The sequence below is a fragment of the Rosa chinensis genome, chromosome 5 (genome assembly GCF_002994745.2).
Source record: "Rosa chinensis cultivar Old Blush chromosome 5, RchiOBHm-V2, whole genome shotgun sequence".
Lineage (NCBI taxonomy): Eukaryota > Viridiplantae > Streptophyta > Magnoliopsida > Rosales > Rosaceae > Rosa > Rosa chinensis.
The window spans coordinates 14,522,162-14,541,878 of record NC_037092.1 but is presented as its reverse complement, the minus strand read 5'-3'; the positions used below and the strand labels follow the sequence as shown (position 1 = coordinate 14,541,878).

Below are 19,717 nucleotides of genomic sequence, written 5' to 3'. Positions count from 1 at the left end.
TCATTTTTAAACCTACGAAATAGGAAAAGAATAATTGTTACAATTAACATCATCTCCTTTTTAAACCTACGAAATAGGAAAAGAATAATCGTTACAGTTTGCATCCCGCAGCAAAGCGCGGGCACTCTTGCTAGTATCATCTACTACCTATCAACATGGGAAGAATGAAGAGCACTTGATCAGTTCAACTTCATCCTGTGGGGTTATACTGGGGCCATGTAACACTTTAAATTGAATCGTGCATCGTTATGCAAATCGTTTCAAAATGGGTGTGTTATTGGACAGGTAATAATACCAAAACGATACCATCCTTCTAATTAAGTTACATTACGTATTAAGAAACTGAGAAACAATACCCAAACTAAGAAAAGCTACCACAGCTATCTCTTCTTGTCTTCTGATTCCTCATGCAGTGAAGATTAAGATCACCCTTTACTGTCCGTCAGTTTTTGCATATTCAACCAGGTGGCCATTTCATCTGTCTCCCACCAAGGAGATGCAAGTGAAGATGATAAACAGATTGACCTGGATGAAGAGAGCACATTGGTGATTGATGTCAACAAAGCTAAGCATTGCACAAATGTGAAAGGAAGGCACAGACAAACATTATAAAACGATGACTTACATCCCTCTGGACCATTGTTGATAACCACACGAAACCCGTGAAGAATACCTTCTTTCTCAGCAACTTTTTTTGCAGCATACAGAAGTTGACCCAATATTTCCACATGCCTAGATTCAGCCTGCAATGACAGAATGCATAGATCAAAAGAAAGCCTTTTTTCTTCTGCAGACTGATATACATAACGTATATGGCAAGATAATTTCCTCAGCAAATCCTAATACAGAAATGGGATGTTTCGTTGAATTAAGGATTAATGTAAGAATAAGCAGGTTTGGTAGAAAAATGGCCAGAAGTTACCTTTCCCAGCTCTGTTAACCCATCCCTATTCTTTGGGATGATAACAACATGCACAGGAGCCTGTGGGTTGATATCCCGAAATGCGAGGACCTTATCATCCTCGTATACAATGGTTGATGGGATTTCCTTTGCTATGATCTTGTCAAATCTGAATATAAGGGAAGAAGGAATTCATAAGATGATGGTCAATTTGAATGATATTATCACTGTCATAAGATGTACTTCAGTTCCATTTAGCCCTTACCAATTTCAGGGTAATGTAAATGACATAAAGGTTTAAACAGAAAAAGAAAAAAGAAGAAGCAATGATCTTGACAAGGTACTTTATCTTTTCTATATGCATGACCCCATAAGTTATATACTGAAATCCATTGAATTAGATTTAATGAACCTCTTACTCATATCTCCTTTATCATCTTTGATCATTTGCAACAGGATTCTAATCTATCAAAAACTATTAGAACAAGCATTTGTATATTTATCATTTGCTTCTCTACGAAATTTGCTGCAAAATAGTTGTTTACTGTAATTATTAAGCTCATATTAACTCAATCTGTTGTACATGACAATGCGGTTTCGAACATGTGGTAGAAGATTATTTGTATTGCTATTCTAATCTTCTGCAAGTGGTCCTTCAAAAGTTAACTATAGAAAAGTTATTCTAATTTTTCTCTCTGGATACTTTCCTTAAATCGGAACCGGCACCGAGTTTCAATGTTTTAATTGATCAAAACTTAACAGTAAAATAGAATACTCTGAACGGAAAACTATGCCCTGAAATTGAAAGTGAGATCAAACCAGTTTTAATATGTGAAGGACGATACATTGTTGGAGCTCCACTGTCGGCATTTGCTGCAGCTACCTTGGCAGCAGCCTCTTCATTGTTTGTAGCGCTAACACGACACAGGGACCTAAGAACCATATGTAACTCATAATCACATGCCAGGAAGCTTAAAAACCATTAGAATTAGACCTCTACAGTAACTAAAGCAACTACCAGGCCATCCAACTAACATCATATGAAAAAGAAATATTTCTTCAATAAACAGATCACCTAATTGACGACTTGAATATCATACTTTCTACTCTGCACTAGAGCAGTGAAATAAACACCCTCTCATCTCTACAAACTAACTGTGACTTGGATCTTAAGCAGCCAACAATTCTTACTGAAAGGAAGCTGTATTTGCTACAGGAGACAATTCAAACATGCCAAACTCAATAAGAAGAACAAAGTCCATAACTCTTGTAAAGCCAAACAATTCCCCTAATGTCCAAGACTACTTCAACACTAACTACATTGACAGAAGGCTTCTGGCAAGGTCATTTTCCCTCATCCTAAATTTCAAGATGATTTAGCAGATACCCAGATGAAGATTATGGATCTATTAAAAAGCACAGTGGCAGACACAAATAAATTTCAGATATTTCAATTGTCTGTTTACCTGCGAGAGTGAAGAGGAAGAAGGAAAGTTCTGAAATTGGGGTTGGAGGCTTTCACAGTCACAAAAGCTCTTACAGTTGTTGCTGCACAGTTCCTGTTCCAAATTTCAAACCAAAACCAAAACATTCATATAAAACAAGACTAACAGAAACAGAGTCGATAAAATCAATGAGATAAACAGTGAGATAGAGAGGTACCTCAAGAGAGAAGAGGAGGTGACTGCAGCCATTGGGAACAAAAAAGGAACAGTCTTTCAGTATTGAAATCAGGTATTAATACCCACATGGAAAATGAGGGTCCAGAGGTTTTATAGTGTGGAGTAGCACACACTAGCTAATATGTAGGACTGTCAAAATAAATGGGTCATAGTGCAAAAAAGTCTTCACCTTTTATTTGCAGCCAATAATTTAGTTCCATCATAATTCCATTTATCTCATATAGACAGAGGGAGGCCTAGAATAATCAAAATGGCCAATTTTGTTCTGCAAGTTCCAAATAGCCTGAGGAGCTTCACCATTTCAGCTTCTGCTTCATCTAATGGTGAAACAAATTTGATGGGTCAGCATTATTTGTTAGTTTTTTGAGATAAAGATGTGATCTTTGATCAGAATTTTCTGTTTCAGGGTCTCCTCCCTTGAGTTCTAGTGGTAGTAGTGGTGGGGGTGGTGGTCCTGTGATATTGGAGCTTCCTGTTGATAAGATAAGGAGGCCTTTGATGAGAACCAGAGCTAATGATCCGGTCAAGGTTCAAGAACTTATGGATAGCATAAGTGAAATTGGCCTCCAAGTACCTGTAAGTATTGGTAACAAACCCAATTCGTAATTTGCTTTATTGGGTTATGTATTTTCAGTTTGAGCATCCTTCTCATATAGGACTGAACTGATTGAGCACTTTTGGGTTTTGTTGATTTCAGATAATCAATGCTTTACTTGAATTTTCATGAATAAGTTGGGTTATTACTCCTCTCAAGCTGGTTTTGAATCATAGTTCCATAGAGGGTGAACGTTGTTGTCTGAAACTGAAAGAATTTGGTCCATGCTAGTAAAATCTGGTGTGCACACTAGGATGCCAGACCAAAAACAAAATATAGGATCTCTCGCTAGTGGAGCTTTTAACTTTAATAGCATGCCAGGATCTGTTAAATGCATGCTTATTCCAAAATGCATGCTTATTCCAAAATCACTTTCCGAGCAGATGGTTTCCGAGCAGATGGTTTGAGCTAAATGCATGCTTATTCCAAAATCACTTTTTGTATGACTACTTATCTTATCAATGCAGATTGATGTGCTTGAGGTCGATGGAGTTTATTATGGTATGTGCTTATCTTTATTCGTTATATTGCTCCATTACAAACCATTGGAGTGCTCTATTTTTAAATTTTGAAGTGAGACACAAAGATTACAGAAAAGAAACTTTATTCAAGACCGAATTTGTCAGTATGAGAATATCGTAGCTGCCTGCAAGTATTTAGGATAGTGGCTCAGCATTCTATCATGTTTTGGTAGGTTTCTCTGGATGTCATCGCTATGAAGCTCACCAGCGTCTTGGGCTCCCAACAATACGTTGCAAAATTCGACGGGGGACAAAAGAAACTCTCCGGTACTTTTGCCTAGTCTTAATGATTCTTGTTTAGCTTTACCTGGTTTATCCTGGAAGACTTTATAACTTTCTTATTGATCTTGCAGGCATCACCTCCGCTGAGTTTGGATTATGTTTCAGAGTTAATTTGCAGCTTGAACAAGTTAATCAGCTACTTACCTCGATCTTTAATTGCATTGCAAGTAATTGTAGGGCATTTATTATCACATGCCCCTACAAGCCTGTACAGACTTGTCATAATTTAACGTCGACAAGGATCTATGTCACCGTGTGGAATATGTGGAATCTGCTGTTATTCTGTTATCAAAGGAAGTTTCTATATATAAATATAAGTTGTGTTGATTTGATAACATATATAAGTTATTTTGATTTAGACAATGGTTTCTTGGAATTAGAGGTAATGACAAACCAAAAACTAGATCAAATGATCCTAAATTTGTTTTTTCCAGTCATTGTTGGCCTAGTGACCCAATCCAATTAGGCTGTGATATTTCTGTGATTTCAACTGTATACATGGTGCATTAGTCCTCTCATAAGTCATAACATGACAAAAAAGCCTTAAAAACTACAATTACTGCTAATAATAAACAGCAAATCATTAAGGGAACTTTCACCGGGAAACCACAATAACAAGAGAGAACCAATTTGGCCTCCTGGGAAAAAAAACTGCTCTGTCAACAAAAGCTAGATGACATAAAAGCATAAACTCATGCGAAGAATACTTATGCAATAAGAAAATAAAATTGTATGAATTGGTCAAGATTATATATCTCGCCCAACTCTACCCAAAATTAATAAGGAATAAAAATCTCTTATCAAAACGAATCACTATTACTAAGGTTGAAATCTTGAAGATGCAGGCAAGCTTCATCTGGCGTTGTGCCTTGTCTGTGCTTGAAGCTCAACTGTTCTAGTTTGAGTGTGTGCTTCCAAATCAACTCTTCTAGTTTGAGAAAGTCGTTCTTCCAGCCTTTGACAGCAAGAGCCCACCAAACAGCACAGCAACATTAATACACAAACAGCTGAGATTATTCCCCCAACGCTAATACAAAAGCCATCGGAGTAGTCCGACATGTCTGTCATCGTAGGAGAGAGTGCCAGAGAAGAAAGTATAGCAATTGATTGTCTGTATATCTTACGAACTCGTCACCTTATTTCTAGAGGGTAGGGATTTTTTTTCTTGCTTTTATTTGGGAACCCATTCCTGTTTTTGCTTGGCAACTCTTTTCCTTGTGAACTTTGATTCTGGTCTGATTTTCTTCTGAAACTCTTGGGGATCAAGGAAGAGACATTCCTACTTCGAGAAGGTTATCTGCAAAAAGCAACATCAGAATACTGATGTTGATGTTAATGTCGATGATTGTATGTTATGGTCCTTTTTTATGCACACCAACTTTTCTTGTTAAAATGTCTCTCTGTGCTTCCTTTGTTTTAGCAGCAAGTACTTGATTGGAGTCAACATCAACGTGAACTTGAGGATCAAGCAATCGTCTCTTTCCCTACCATTCTTCTTTCAAGGTTATCTGGGGTGCTTCTGATTTCATGTTTCCATGGCTCAAAATGCTACTACGGACCCATCTGAAGCTTACCCTCTTTTGATTCTGGCTTAGTCCATGAAGTCATGAACTTACCACAAGCCTAAATGGCTTCCTAACAAATGTAATATTGCATGGTGTTCAGTGACGACTTGAGTGGGGAATAATGGGGTGGGCACAATCAGTGCCGCTGTGGAATATTAGTGGATCAGCCATCAATGGAACAGAACTTGAGAGTGGTCCGAATAACCCAGCCATCCAATTGCATGCACAGTTCCACAAACAGAATGACTGTACACAAAATCATACCAATGGCAAAGAATTTACATCATCAAGGCCACACTATAAGTGGGATAGCGTGTTGAGCGATTCTAGATATACATTTTGTCAAAATTTGTATGAACTAGCTCATCTGCCCTATAAAGCTTATGAATAACTGCGCTTTGAATAATCTCACAATAGTAGATAATTTACCATCCTCGTTAGACATGATTTGCATGGCGTTCTACTTGTACGATATTGGACCCGACCTTGAGACGGCAAATCTTGGTAGTGGACTGGGACCACTGTTCCCTGAAGTTGAGCCCTCCACAAACTTAACTTTACGGCTTGAGCCATAATCCAAAGGCCCAGAACGGCGAAAGTTCTGTTGCCTGTTTTCAGTGCTTCGTGAACTTCCACCATCATAAATGTGCTCTTGGCCATGGGATGATGATCCTTTGAAATAACCTGAATCATACTGAGGAGTGGAGTCACCACGGGGTTGTCGTGCCGCAGGAGATGCATGTGAGAGTGATACAGCAGGCGAATGGCGGGGTGAAATGCTTAGTAATGCAAGTGGTGTATTTGGTGAGTTTGTATAATACTGGCTGTATATTGAACGAAGAATGGCATATGGAACATGGGGTTCCAGAGAGCTTCTTGGAAGATAAGGTGAGATCTCGCAGAGTTGGTCCAGGAAAATTAGCTGTGCTACAAGATGAGATCTGTGAAGAGCAATTATTAAAATTGTTAGCAGATTGAAAATGGCTAAGTAGGTGAAGTTTAACATGAAAAGCTGTAGAAAAATCTTATGCATGGCCATTTCAATCTATTTATGCTGTGACACAGATATATATTAACTCACCTGTTAGTTTCACTCCAAGAATCCAGTATAATGCTTGCAGAGAATTTGACGAAAAGCTGCATTGTGGATTTTATGCTAGCTTCAGCTGACAAACGATTTTGTATTTCTGAGTCCACTGATTCACCAACGTGGCCATTTGAGAGAGATTGTCTTTGCTGATATTCACGTTCCACTCTAACAAACTCACTTCCTGCAATTACAGCACTGACGCACCTGCCAGCAAAGTTTATTGATAACGGATGTTAACAAATTTGGCAAAAAGACCATAGAAGGCATTTTATATGCAACATAATCAGATATATATTAAGTAAAGGTAGTTGACTGGGGATCAAGGAACTCCTTGTTGTATTCAGAAGTATCTGCGGTGAAAATAATTTGACTTCATGATAAAAGCATAAATCTACCTTGCTAAGCAATGGATATTGTTATTGAATCCCCCAGTGTCCACGTTGAAGGCTGTGGTAGTCCATATATTAGATGTCATGAAGGTGGCAAAGAAATAGGGTAACAGGCTCCAGGACCCATCATTTGCACCCCCAACCTCTTCTAAGATCAATCTCACCCACTGGGAATCATGATTATCGACTACACCAACGTTGTTTGCCACCCCTCTCAATCTCCTGACTTCTTTCTTTTCAGGTATTTCTTCAGGTATATGCTTAGATATTCCAGCTAATAATGAATGTATCAAGGGTGCACCTTCAAAGAGTACAGTGCCAGCAGCTTCAGCTAGAAGTCTGTCAAAAGCCAGGGCCAAGCCAGCTTGAACACAAAACCCAATCACCGTGTCTATATCGACTATCTGCTTTATTAAAGCCTCTCTTTCTATACGGTCTCCAGAATGCAGGCTACCAGCAACTGCCTCTAGCACATCACGATTTGATCTCAGTGATGTGTCAATACAATTTAAAAGTGCAGCAGTGTGTTCTTTCAGCATTCTGTCTAGCCTGTCAACTCCATAGCCACCAAAGATGCGAGCAAATGCCTTCAATTCTCTTGGATCAGTGACTGAATCAGCAAAATATCCGCCAACAGGCCTTGTGCTCTTGAAGCAATTGTGAATTGGAGCAAAAAGGATTCCAGCACCTGATATATCCTTGATTATATTCTCAATGTACCAGTTGCAGACAGCTTCAGTGGCCGATCCTGTATGTTGCTCTTCTGGTTTTTCAAACAAATGCAAAGAAGAAACTGGTCCTGAGAAGGCCTCTGAGAGCAAAACTTCTCGAATACCCTGAGTTAAGTCCATGCTAATATGCTGCTCTGCCAGATGGATAATGCTGATGTGTCTACGAATAAGCGACTCAAGAACTGTGGGCCGTTGGAGGTCATTGTCAGTTTTCAGTACCGCAAGCACTCTCCTCCTAAGGTTCCCAAGAATGCACTCTCTCATGTACTGTGAATAACAATTGGCAAATTTTAGTGAAATTGTAAGAAACTTATATACTCTGCTTTAGATCAGAAGCAAGTTTTGTGAGGGCTTGTGATAGAGTCATATTGCATGTTCCACGGTGGAGGATTGCACAAACTGATATCCAATTTTCTCCAACCTCATGATCATGTGAATTAAGGCAAGTTTAACAATTAGGTCGAAGAAAGCAATAATGAAGATAAAATTTTAATAAGCTTTAAGCCACAGCCATAGGAACTAAACCCATTGATTCCATTATATCAGTATGCCAAGAAAAAAAACCTCTAGCTCATCTTCTGTTTCCAAAATTAGAGAACAGTTTGATTGAAGTCTAGAGATGCAAGTTTGCACCTTGTCAAAACTCTAAGTTCGAGAAATGACGAGGGATACAAAAGAGCAAAAGCTATATAAATTTTTAAATACACTATTTGATACAATTAAGTGGCCATTTTTTTTTCTTTTTTGATGAATTAAGTAGTTTATTTATGTATTTAGTTGTGTGTACAATCGTTTGAGACTTTTGTTATTAGCTTCAATCGTAATTTAAGTTCAAGAAATTATGTAACAGCTTGCCTCACCTCCCTTAAGACAAAAACGTGGTTTAGAACACATATAGGCTCCATATCATTCAAAACTGAGCATAAGTTGGTCAATCTCTGCACCGCAGCTTCTAACCTGCGAGGCAATCATGTCAATTCTGGACTGATATACAGAATTCAAAAGATATTATGCATGAAGTTAAGATGAGTAATAACTTACATCTTGATAGAAGCATTATTTTCAGGACGACTCTCATGGCCAGGCAAAGGGAAACCAGGTGCTCCCTTTGGAGATTTAGTTGAAGTAATTGACATTCTTGATGCATAGTTCATATAAGAAGCTGCCTGCTCTGGAAGAAGCTGAGATTTCCCACAAAATCAGTTTTATAAAGCATAACCAAATTCAACTATTTTATTAACATCAGACAATAAGTTATTACCTGGGTCTCTAGTGCACCAAATCCTCCATCAGAATCTAGGATGTTAATTAATCCCTCCAGCCCTCCCATAATAGATTCAATGAGAGATTCAACATAAAGGACTGCATCTCTGCCTATCTTGGTTACCTGATTGCATTAACGAATAAGGATTCAAGCAAGTCATTAAATTCTGAATTCATGTACTCCAAGTTGAGGAATCTAATGATGGATATATGTCGTAGGCTACAAAAGTTTTCTATAAGGTATTAATAAGAGACAATACCATAATTTTGGTAATGACCAGTTAGTGACGATCAATCAATACTAGGTTTCAGTGAAAATGAATTTCCAATTGTCCTTGTTTTATCTAACATGAAAGGAATTCAGGGGAAATAGTTATTCCCATCTTCATCTTATCAGTAAATGATAAAAGCTCATCTTACCACCTTTCACCTTGAAGAGATAAAAGCTCATAAAAGAAAGGATCATCATCCCATTTCATAAGTATTTAATTAAATAAAATTTAAAACCTAACATCATAAGAGACTTGTTTTTGTCCCAACATGGATGTCTGCCACACTAATAGCATGTTGTGACAGATAAATAGAAAAATTCTAAATCTTAAACATGCAAGTATATGAAAATTTGGAAGGAAAAAGGAATTCAGATTATGGATCACCTCTTCCGGAACAATTGGCGAAGCACACTCTGGAAAACTACTTGCAACACCAAGCCATGCACAGCAATGTTGTGGGCGCCCTTCTGGGCCAAACATAGTGTTCCTGAATACCTAATTAAGAGAAGGAACAAAAACACATATTTAGTTTAGTCAAGTTACTGCCGACACTACAAGAAGCTTAGCAAACCAGTTAAAGCCAAAGAAAGCAAGAACTTACCGCTGTAAGGTGCTGATGGTAGAAATACAACTTCTTAAGACTCGCATGCTTTGATAATTGAGATTCCAGTTCATCGACACATCTAATTTGAAATAAATACGTATATGCAATTATTGTCCATTTGACACATTAATTTGTACACACAGCAATGCATTTAAATAACCATGAGTTGCTGAAGATGAAAGGCCTTTATTACTTCAGCAAATGTTAAAAAAAATATAAAAAATAATAATTCAAAGTATTGGCTGAGAAACTACATGATCTATAATGCCAACATATAACAATATTAGACTTTGCAAGGACACTAAAAATTAGGGCTGTTTAGAATTCTGTCTCATGAATTGGGACAATTCGCAAGGACCTCCAAGGCCAATTTATTTGTATTGGATTTTTACCAAAATCAAAGTACAGCATAACCAATTATAGGCAGAACCATTTTCCTAACAACGGTTAGTCACAAATCAAACCCTTCTGGACACCTGTGCATGCATTATGGATGCTGGTTCAAGCCTTAAAATAATCAAGTTAGCTTTTACCGGGTAGTTAACTATATTGCCTTTACTCAATATGTTAGGGAAGTTTGCACAAGTGTTGTTGAGTAGATAATCTTACATGCAATAACAATAAAGTTTAACTTCTGTTTTTTTTTTTTTTTAACAAATATCCTAAAGAGAAGACACATACCATAAGCCCTAATACTAGAAACAAGATAATAGGGAGTTACTTAGAAATAACTTCTAGTATTCACCAATAAACTTTCACTTTAAACTTTTCATTCTTGCTTCATAGAGTTTATAAGAATATTTATCCTGAGAATTATATTGAAAAGCTTCAATAAAGGACTGCAAAACCCATGAAAGCCAAAAAACGAGTCAGAAAGAGGGAGTTACTTAGAAATAACTTCTAGTATTCACCAATAAACTTTCACTTTAAACTTTTCATTCTTGCTTCATAGAGTTTATAAGAATATTTATCCTGAGAATTATATTGAAAAGCTTCAATAAAGGACTGCAAAACCCATGAAAGCCAAAAAAAGAGTCAGAAAGAGCACCTGGACCAATTGTAGGCAGCATTTCCCTCTGATAGTAAGCCTTCTTTCCCTGTAGAGACTGTAGCTTTCTCCAAATGTCTTATGTTTATAGATGATCGGGATGATGTGACTATCATCAATATTGATAACCAATCCTTTCGAAATTCCTGATTAGAAGTCACATATTGAGACCTTAATGATGACGAATTACAAAGAAATCTATTCATAACTGAAAACTAGGACAGTAAAGAGACAAGGGCAACAGTAAGAACATTTATTTAGAGCAGTACAACAGAGGATGAGCTATTAAGTATGCTATGTAACGAAAACAACTACAAGCACTTCATTGCAAACACTTTTGGTATTTTATTGCACAAACTAGATTATAAAGTAGATTAATAAAAAGAAAATCTGATGCATAGCACTGTGTGATAGATCGTAGGACATGTGAAACTAGACTAAGCCTTCTATTCTAGAGAGAGAGAAAGAGCATAGTCGGCTGATTCCTTACAGATAGATCACATGTAATGGCAGATACATTTTCACCCTGTGGTTTTGGTATGTTCTCAAGGTGCTGAACAATCTTCTGAAAAAGACTTTTCAAGCTTGCATCTAAGTCAAGAGCCACCATCCCAGGAGTATTCAACAAAAACCGGATTCTACCAGCAGAAGAGGAAAGGTACGATAACGCATAACCTCGAATTGCTGCATATAAAATTACAAAGTAAAAAAAACAAATTTTTAAAGAGAACTTTACTTATAAGAAATAGTTTACTCTAGTAATAAATAGTGCTGGACACATCCATGTGCTGGATACTAAAATAGTTTAAATAGTTTACTCTTAATATTGTGTAATGCACATATGAATGTCAGAGAAGTTATTTATTAAAGCAGAGCAAATACTGCTGTAGAATTGCCGATAAGCACATGGATGACATGCAACACAATAAATTTAATTTGATTTGATTTGTCCAACAAAAAATAAACAAATTTAATTTGAAGTTCAGGCCTTTGTACAAGCTGCAGTTTAAGTGTTAAGGTGGGAGTATAAACTTTGAACTCAAACAAGGCAAGGGAATATTTATATATATGTCTATTATCTATGTATGTATGTATGTATGTATGGATACACATATAGCCATATAGGAATTTCTTCACATGGAAATTAGCTACCATATTTTTTGAACTAAATGACATATATCAGGTTCAATCTAACCTGCAATATACTTGCGTACCAAACAGCAAAGATGGTCCATTCCATCTAACAAAAACCCAATAGTTGGATCACTTGGATCCTGCAAACAAAATCACAATAGTGGCAGTCAAGCACTTTATTCTCAGTTGGAACTAGGAAAAGAAAACTAATGATGACAGATTTAGACAGATACATGAAACTTGGCTTACTATTTCAACTGACACCATTCGAACAGCTTTAGATTTTGATGATGCAATTCCAACATGTTGGAAATACCAGAGGACTTCACATTGAGCAAAAGCCAGGGCAGAGAATACCATCTGAGGACGCATCAAATCATCATATTATTATCAACAAGCAATATAAGGTATTTGTTGTTGCAAAACGTCCAGTGGAGAATCAACCTTGTAGTCATTGATAGAATGGTAAAAAAACAATTGAGAAAATCATCACTACAACTAATTGGCTGAAGAGTGACAAATAACTCAAACTAGAACACTAGTTAAAGTAATTAAATAATCACAAAACTACTTGTAAATAACAATTTTATCATCTTTTGTAAGACTTCATATGCTTAGTAAATTAGCAACTGTAATGATATCTTAAACATGCATTTATAGAGTAAATGCCAACCCTAGTTGCACATATAACTTGACATATTTGTAGGAGATTACTAGGGTTCTCCAAATGCTACATAATGTCTCCTTGAAAATTCCAAGAATTCCCACCCTCTTCCAGAACCCATTACAAATGTCATTGCTATGAACTAGCTTCTATACAAAAGAGATCACCACCAGTAGCATCTAATCTAGTGAGTTGGACACAGTATTTGAAGCAAAAAACATGTAACTGAGCTATATCTTTTGCAATTAGCACATTTGAAGAAGCTTACAATGTACCTGTATGTTTGGAGCCAACAAACTAGGCTGATCAGTGAAAAAAAGTACCATTCTTCCAATCTCTTGCTTCAGTAATATCCTCCGCTCACGGTGGATGGCATCACATGATAGTAATGCTTGCTCATGCACTTCACTGCATCCAATTACCAATTTAGTTTATTTAATGCACATGGTGCCACATATATCACCAAACAGAAGGAAAGTTCATTTGTGAAGAATAACGCTTACTCATGATAATGGAAACACTTACACATGCAAAAGACTCTTTTTTATAGAAAAATGATATTATAAAAAACGAGATCTTGACAAGTACTAGGGTGTTATTCGTTGTGCTTGGTTGTTATACCCTTCCCTGCCATCCTAATTAAATCCTCTATCACCTCACACACACAATCTAAACAGTGTCAACATGACAACACCTTGCATATGTAAAACAACATCAAAGATTCAATGCTTTTCTTGCATCATATTCAAATTGGGAGACTGCCTACTTCTATAATTTTCATTTTTTTTTTTGAAGAAGAAACAGCTTTTTATTGAAAAAGCAAAAATTGAGTTACAAGGAGTCCGCTTTAAAGATCTAAAGAGGGTAGATAGGGCTATAGGCTTAGCATCTCGTCTAATAATACTAATCAAAGCTTAAGGGCTTATACTACAGCTGCTTGCCAATTAAGAATAATGGAAGAAAGATTATAATCCTTGAATTCCTTAGAAGTAGAAACCCATAAGGATGCCCAGAACTTGACTCTCTCCCACAGGTCTTCCCTCTCCGCCCCTCCATAGTTTTCAAATAATCTTTTATTTCTTTCCATCCAGACCACCCAAACTACAGCTAGCACCCCACAACCCCAAAGGGTTCTGGCCTTTTTCCCTTTACCAAAAGCTATAGGGTTTTCTCTTAGCAAGTCACTTCTCTCTAATGGAGTTGTCCAGTCCACTCTTGCCTCCCTAAAAAACTTTTTCAATAAGAAATTAGCCACTTCACAATGCATGAAGACATGATCAGCACTCTCCCCTTGAGCTTTGCATAAAATTCACCAGTGAGGAGAAAAACAACTTCCTGCTCTTCTCCTTTGAAGAACATCACATGTATTCGTCTTCCCCAGTACCACAAGCCATCCCAAAATCTTCACCTTAGTAGGGACCTTGACGTTCCAAATAAACTTTGCAGGAGCAAGAATTGGACCCTAAACCCTAAAAATTACTTCTATAGTTTTCAATTCTGTCTACAGAATTATTAAATGCATTCATTTCTCTAATTACCCAGTTACTCCAAGTTTCATGTTCAGCTTGTTATATGCAGACTTCAATTTGTATGCATACCTTATCATTTTCTCAACTTGCTTTGCGACACTATACTCCAAATCTGCTTCTTTTTGCTTTGTACGTCCAGATTTTGCCATCTTCTTTGACTCTAAAATTCGAGGCAGGACAAATAGCTGATAATCTTCATGCAAAAGTATGTACTGCATGTTTAAGTGACAACAGTTAACAACTGAAAATTATCAAAGCTGTTTCAAGGACAGAACACAACAGCAGAACTCACCTCATCCCTGAACAATGTAAGAACTAAATTTTCTTTCAAGACGACCTGAAAACCACAAAATGTAAACAAAAGAGGAAACATCATGCATGATAATTACAAAGCATCAACATTATCAAACCTCAATATATTAACATGATTAAATAGAAATTCTGTACAATGTAGTGTTTACCAGAGCAATATCAATGCTAGTGACGCGAAGAAGCTCATCTGGACAAACAAGGTACCCAAATAATACCCATTCCCGATATGAGGTGACATTTGCTAAATCCTGAGCTCTCTGCAGGTAGAAAATAAAATGGACTATATAGTGTAGTTTGTAATAACACCACTTTAAACAAAACATTCAAAATAGCCAATACAGATAGGAGAAACGACTTGGCAGATGTTGATCAATCCCAAAATCAGTCCAGATAAAAATGTTTACCATTGGGTGTGCAGAATTTGTAAGTATGTCTGGATATCGAGGATGATATGGACTTAAGAATCCCTCATTTCGGAGCTTTCTTGTATCTGTTGATAGAAAAATAATAGGACCCACAGCCTCTAGCACCTGAAAATAAAAAATAAAAAATGAACTCCAATGGTATTAGATCTTCAAGTTCAAGCCTTACCAACAGAACTCTTAATTAGTGACATTCAAACTAATACTTCAATTATTGAACAAAAAGAGAGTCAATCATTCATAGAGTTTCTTTTCTCCTACCTTATGAGGTATAATTATACACTTGATCGTATGACGTAGGAACCTACATTTAAGGTATTTATAATGATTTAAACAAACGTCAGCCGCAAGTGACTGCCATTTTATTTTTGAAACACAAATGACTATTAAGTTAAACTTATTTTAAATTAACTAAAAACCAACACAAATTCTAACAAAGTACTTTTTGCCATAACATTCCAGGCCATGACATCTATTATGTAGTGGCCTTTGAACCAAGGACACCAGGAACATGGGATCAGTGTAATACTTTATAAAGTTATTTTTCTTTCCCTCAATAACATCCACCAATGCTTCATCCGTTTACCATGTGCTTACTCAGAGAATCATTTTAACGGAACCTTCTTTGTATGAAGGGATTGACAAGGTTGTTGATAGTCATCCTCTATTGATTCTTTTTTCTTTTTTTTTATAATTAGAAATTTAGAACTCTTAGTAAAATTGCTAAAAACTAGTGTCATTTGAACAATAACCCACATAAGAAAAATGATTTTGAGGTTATAATAAACTCCAGATATTACATGAGATGCCTACGAATGCTTTAATCATGAAGGTTCATACAAAATAGTCTCTTTTGAATTACAAGAACAATAATGACAGTTAAGGGAGGAGGGATTTGAACTGGGGACCTCTTCTTTTTACGAGGGTCTACCACATTGATCAATTAAAGCACATACTAACCTCTCCAATTCGGGGGCTCACAAAATTTAGGTCTTCTTTCAATCCTTTCAAGGGTGGATCATAACTGTCTATAAATTGAACCAACCTATAATCAACAGAAGAAGAGACATAAGGCCTGATGTTTTAATTAGGAATAATTAGAATACAGATTCCATAAACAATAAAAGACGACATTGTATTCATGCATGGATATAACAATGCAATGATCTTAGTCTGAATAATGTTTGGAAAGGCACTATACCCACCACCTAGGCATTCTATGGATTTCAATAATTATATTAAACTTTCTCTTCTCCTCTACCATAAATGCCTTTAGAAATTAATGAATGAAATACTCTGCGCTTATTTAGAAGAATGGGGGGAAATAGGTTTAATCATTTAAAGAGGAATGCATAAGGTGATTCAGAAAAAAAACTCATTAACTTATAGACAGAACCTACCGATGATAGAAATCACAATCTCGGTCATTTCTTGATATCGCATGCAAAAGGTTATACATTTGTAGCATCATTTTCCTCGGTATCTGTCATAAGCATAGTGTTAGTAGAATTGCAGCACAGGTATGTATACACATGAACATAAGTTACATAACTATGCGCATAGAGTTGAAACAAAACAACTAAAATTTTTCAACAAACGGACAATGACAAGAATTAGATACTTCAAAAAGGAAGAATAGCAAGTTAACATACCTTCTCGGAAAATAGGTTAACACGGATAAATGAACAGAAGAGATCCATAAATGCATGTAGTATAAGCGAGTTCTGGTGAGGCTGCAAAGTACTGCGCCAAGTTATTAGAGATGTCATGTAGAAACATAACTTTATGATTTTGTCAACAAACATCATCTAGAAGCTTAAACTGTAACAATGCAAAACAACCATTTAATTCTGCCAAAACTCCTTCTGAAATATGACATAAATCTACAGGTTTAACTCTTAATCAGTCCAAAAGTGTATCCATTGGAAAGTTTTAACCAATCATCCTTACTTCAGTACCTTAATCGTTCATAGGACTTTTAATGTATGTTTACTGTAGTGAAAGAAAAACAGTGCAAAATACACAGCAAGATCATTCTTCCATCCAAAAACTGAATCAAGAACATTTGAATATTTACATGCTGGATATTATGTATGTCTATGTACATAAGACTGATTCTAACAAGCACTAAACATCTGGTTTCCACAAAAGTTGAGAAGCTTAACTAATTAGATAAACCCACTTTTACTAGTTAACATTGGTTTACAAACAAGTTCTTTCAGTTTTTCAGTATTTGCTTATCCATATATCAGTGAGTGTATGAGACAGAGATATTGGACAAGCATAATTATGTTACATCAATCTTATCCGTCTGGAGATCAAAGTGTTTGGCATCTTATATAGAGCAAGCAAAAATATAATTATTGTCCTTGTCCCATCCATCACCTATGGAACACATTGATGACAAAGAAGTGATCATGATACTCACCAACAAGGTAATAACAGTACTGCTTAGATCCAATATAAGCCGTAGAGCTTGTTCTCGAAATGCCATCAAGTCAAGAAGCAGCTGATCGAGACAAAAGAAAGATATTAATTGACAGTATCTAAATATGATCATTTCAAATATATATAATAAAAAAGCTCTTGAGATTTATCAGTTACCTGAATCCATGGTTCCAGGCTTTGTAAATGAAGCTCTGCATTACCATGCAAGGCGTCCAAGGCAACCTTATCAACCTGCATTAGTGTTCTACCAGATTAATAAATTCAGATAGTCCAGTACGGCTGACTTACAAAAGAAGGCCTGATATATAAGGAAAAGTGAATGAATTCTTACACGTTCAAGCTGTAACTTGCTATAATGCTCTGGGAACTTCTTTGAAAGTAGCAAGCAAAGTCTTGGATGGTTGGGGAACACACCGGCTTTCCAAAATGCTTCTGAAAATGTATGGCCAACTGGATCCGGGTAATCCAAAGTTTGGTTTAACCTATACATTTTAGCCATAAGACCTTCTGCTACTTCAGTTAGTTGAACTACCCACTGCATGTTTAAACCTTTGTGGGACCCGCCTGAACTTTGGATCTGTCCGTCGGGACCTGCATTCCTGGAGCTCCTAGATGTCATGGGCGAAGTTGGTTCTGGACCCAAGTACTCAGTCCATCTCGATGGACCCTCCCACTCTCTTGATCTCACAGAAGTGGGTGACAACGACGAATCTTGGCTAGAGAAATGTTGTCTCGATTTCGCCATAGCTAAGTTAATCAACACAAACTTGTCTGCATTTAAATTTGCGGCTTAAAGTCAGATTACTACTAAATGGCACATCCTAATTCCTAAATATTTATCTTGTTCCATATTTCGGTTCATGCAATTGACAGAACAAAACCAGACATTGTTTAGGTAACCAACAAGGTCTAAAAGAAAAATTCATTTATTTTCTTCTTTGGCTCATAGGTTCAGAGCAACCAAACGGGCAGAAGGCTTATATTTTCAAACATTTCGGGTTTCCAACTCCTTACGCTACTCCATTATTTAAGCTTCATTGTTCTTTATTGCAGTGTTTCCAGGTAAAATCAATGACGAACAAGACCTAGACTTTCATTTCGGCTACTCCAACCACTCAAGATTAAAGGTCACAACTATGGTTTACACTAGGGCATTTCATAACCGCAAACCGATACAAATTACTAGCACCACAGAGAAGCAAAAAGATCCAAAACAAGCAACTCAAAACCAAACAGACACAATAGCAAAGCACACAAATCACAATTCAAAATAAAAACCATCCATTTGGGTGCAGAGAAAATGTGGGTTTCTACAATTTGGCTCAAGAAACACAAAAGCTTCAATCTTTACTGTAATCCCCAATTTTTCTTGACCACATTTTCTGGGCAAACCAAACAGGGAAAGAGAGTAGTAGCTTACATGTTAAAGATTGGAAATTGGGTTGAGGTGGGTGGAGACCATGGAGGTCTCAGATCTGTGGTGGGCTTGCCTTCGGTTGTGAAGCAGAGAATGGAAGAGGGAGAGAGAATGAGAGTGGTTGAAGTGGGATAGCTGAGAATCAAGAGAGAGAGAGAGAGAGAGTTCCTATATATATTTAAGAGGGAGAGAGACAGAGATGGGTGTGGCGGCATAGGTGTGGCCCTTGGACGCTTTCTTAGTTTCTTTTCTCTTTCTTTCTCTCACTGGGAATAAGCCAAAGAGTCAAAACCAACAGACTGGGATTTGAAGGCTAAGAAATTCATGTCCCGTCATATTTGGTTTTGTGTCTTAATCTGACCTATTTTTATTACATTAGTGTTTTTTTTTTTGGGGTTGATTTAGGTTTAATGATGGGTTTTTGTTCAATTACATCATTTTTAGAGATTTTTTTCCAACTTACCTCGTTAAGTTTTTTTAATTCCCTCTTATCCAAAACACTCTAAGGAGGTCTTCCTTAATATCCTATTAAGATTTTTTTTTTTAAAATTTTTTTATACCATTTTACCCCCTTTGTTACTTAGAGAGAGAAAAAAAAAACCATGGGAGACTTCGCCGGAGTCCGGTCACCGGTAGCCGGAATTCGGCGAAAGTTGGCCGGATTCCGGTCACCGGCCGCCGCCCACCGGACTTTTTTGAAAATCTCACCGGAAAGGTTTATTGCCCCCCAATAGATGTCTACTGGCCCCCAATAGATATTTCAGTTGTCGAAATGGGAACTAGTCTCTTTAAATTTAGACAAATAAAACTTTGATTAAAGAAAAAAAATCTATATCAATTAAAAAAGT

At 36.7% G+C, this 19,717-nt stretch overlaps 3 protein-coding genes across 3 annotated transcripts; 1 reads left to right on the top strand and 2 right to left on the bottom strand.

Annotated features, from left to right (window-relative positions):
* LOC112201956 (14 kDa zinc-binding protein) lies at positions 1–2,672 on the bottom strand. Its single transcript, XM_024342884.2, has 6 exons — positions 2,564–2,672; positions 2,368–2,460; positions 1,747–1,833; positions 923–1,070; positions 626–743; positions 1–525 (listed from the first exon to the last, which is right to left on the bottom strand). Exons 1-6 carry the CDS (start codon positions 2,593–2,595, stop codon positions 458–460), a joined length of 546 nt encoding a protein of 181 aa, XP_024198652.1. The 5' UTR covers positions 2,596–2,672; the 3' UTR covers positions 1–457.
* Positions 2,673–2,745: 73 nt separating this feature from the next.
* On the top strand, positions 2,746–4,274 carry LOC112201957 (sulfiredoxin, chloroplastic/mitochondrial). Its single transcript, XM_024342885.2, has 5 exons — positions 2,746–2,906; positions 2,990–3,159; positions 3,646–3,679; positions 3,873–3,966; positions 4,053–4,274. Exons 1-5 carry the CDS (start codon positions 2,834–2,836, stop codon positions 4,066–4,068), a joined length of 387 nt encoding a protein of 128 aa, XP_024198653.1. The 5' UTR covers positions 2,746–2,833; the 3' UTR covers positions 4,069–4,274.
* Positions 4,275–5,738: 1,464 nt separating this feature from the next.
* On the bottom strand, positions 5,739–19,122 carry LOC112201955 (protein NAP1). The gene is made up of 24 exons (XM_024342883.2): positions 18,873–19,122; positions 17,784–18,223; positions 17,609–17,683; positions 17,433–17,513; positions 16,657–16,737; positions 16,405–16,487; positions 15,965–16,049; positions 14,987–15,112; positions 14,732–14,839; positions 14,563–14,607; positions 14,340–14,482; positions 13,017–13,149; positions 12,327–12,437; positions 12,139–12,217; positions 11,434–11,627; positions 10,944–11,089; positions 9,893–9,974; positions 9,676–9,786; positions 9,018–9,143; positions 8,798–8,937; positions 8,617–8,713; positions 7,032–8,023; positions 6,628–6,840; positions 5,739–6,487 (listed from the first exon to the last, which is right to left on the bottom strand). The coding sequence occupies exons 2-24, from the start codon at positions 18,195–18,197 to the stop codon at positions 6,007–6,009; spliced, it is 4,146 nt and encodes a 1,381-aa protein (XP_024198651.1). The 5' UTR covers positions 18,198–18,223; positions 18,873–19,122; the 3' UTR covers positions 5,739–6,006.
* Positions 19,123–19,717: the final 595 nt, after the last annotated feature.

Excerpts from the sequence above, each read along its gene's own strand:
- LOC112201956 (XM_024342884.2), bottom strand. The coding sequence starts at position 2,595 with ATGGCTGCAGTCACCTCCTCTTCTCTCTTGAG. Across the intron at positions 1,834-2,367 it reads CTTCCTCTTCACTCTCGCAG|GTCCCTGTGTCGTGTTAGCG; the intron begins GTAAACAGACAA and ends TATGGTTCTTAG. Across the intron at positions 744-922 it reads GGTTAACAGAGCTGGGAAAG|GCTGAATCTAGGCATGTGGA; the intron begins GTAACTTCTGGC and ends CTGTCATTGCAG.
- LOC112201957 (XM_024342885.2), top strand. The coding sequence starts at position 2,834 with ATGGCCAATTTTGTTCTGCAAGTTCCAAATAGCCTGAGGAGCTTCACC. Across the intron at positions 2,907-2,989 it reads AGCTTCTGCTTCATCTAATG|GGTCTCCTCCCTTGAGTTCT; the intron begins GTGAAACAAATT and ends TTTCTGTTTCAG. Across the intron at positions 3,680-3,872 it reads GGTCGATGGAGTTTATTATG|GTTTCTCTGGATGTCATCGC; the intron begins GTATGTGCTTAT and ends ATGTTTTGGTAG.
- LOC112201955 (XM_024342883.2), bottom strand. The coding sequence starts at position 18,197 with ATGGCGAAATCGAGACAACATTTCTCTAGCCAAGATTCGTCGTTGTCA. Across the intron at positions 16,050-16,404 it reads GATTGTGATTTCTATCATCG|GTTGGTTCAATTTATAGACA; the intron begins GTAGGTTCTGTC and ends TGTTGATTATAG. Across the intron at positions 14,840-14,986 it reads CAAATTCTGCACACCCAATG|AGAGCTCAGGATTTAGCAAA; the intron begins GTAAACATTTTT and ends TTCTACCTGCAG.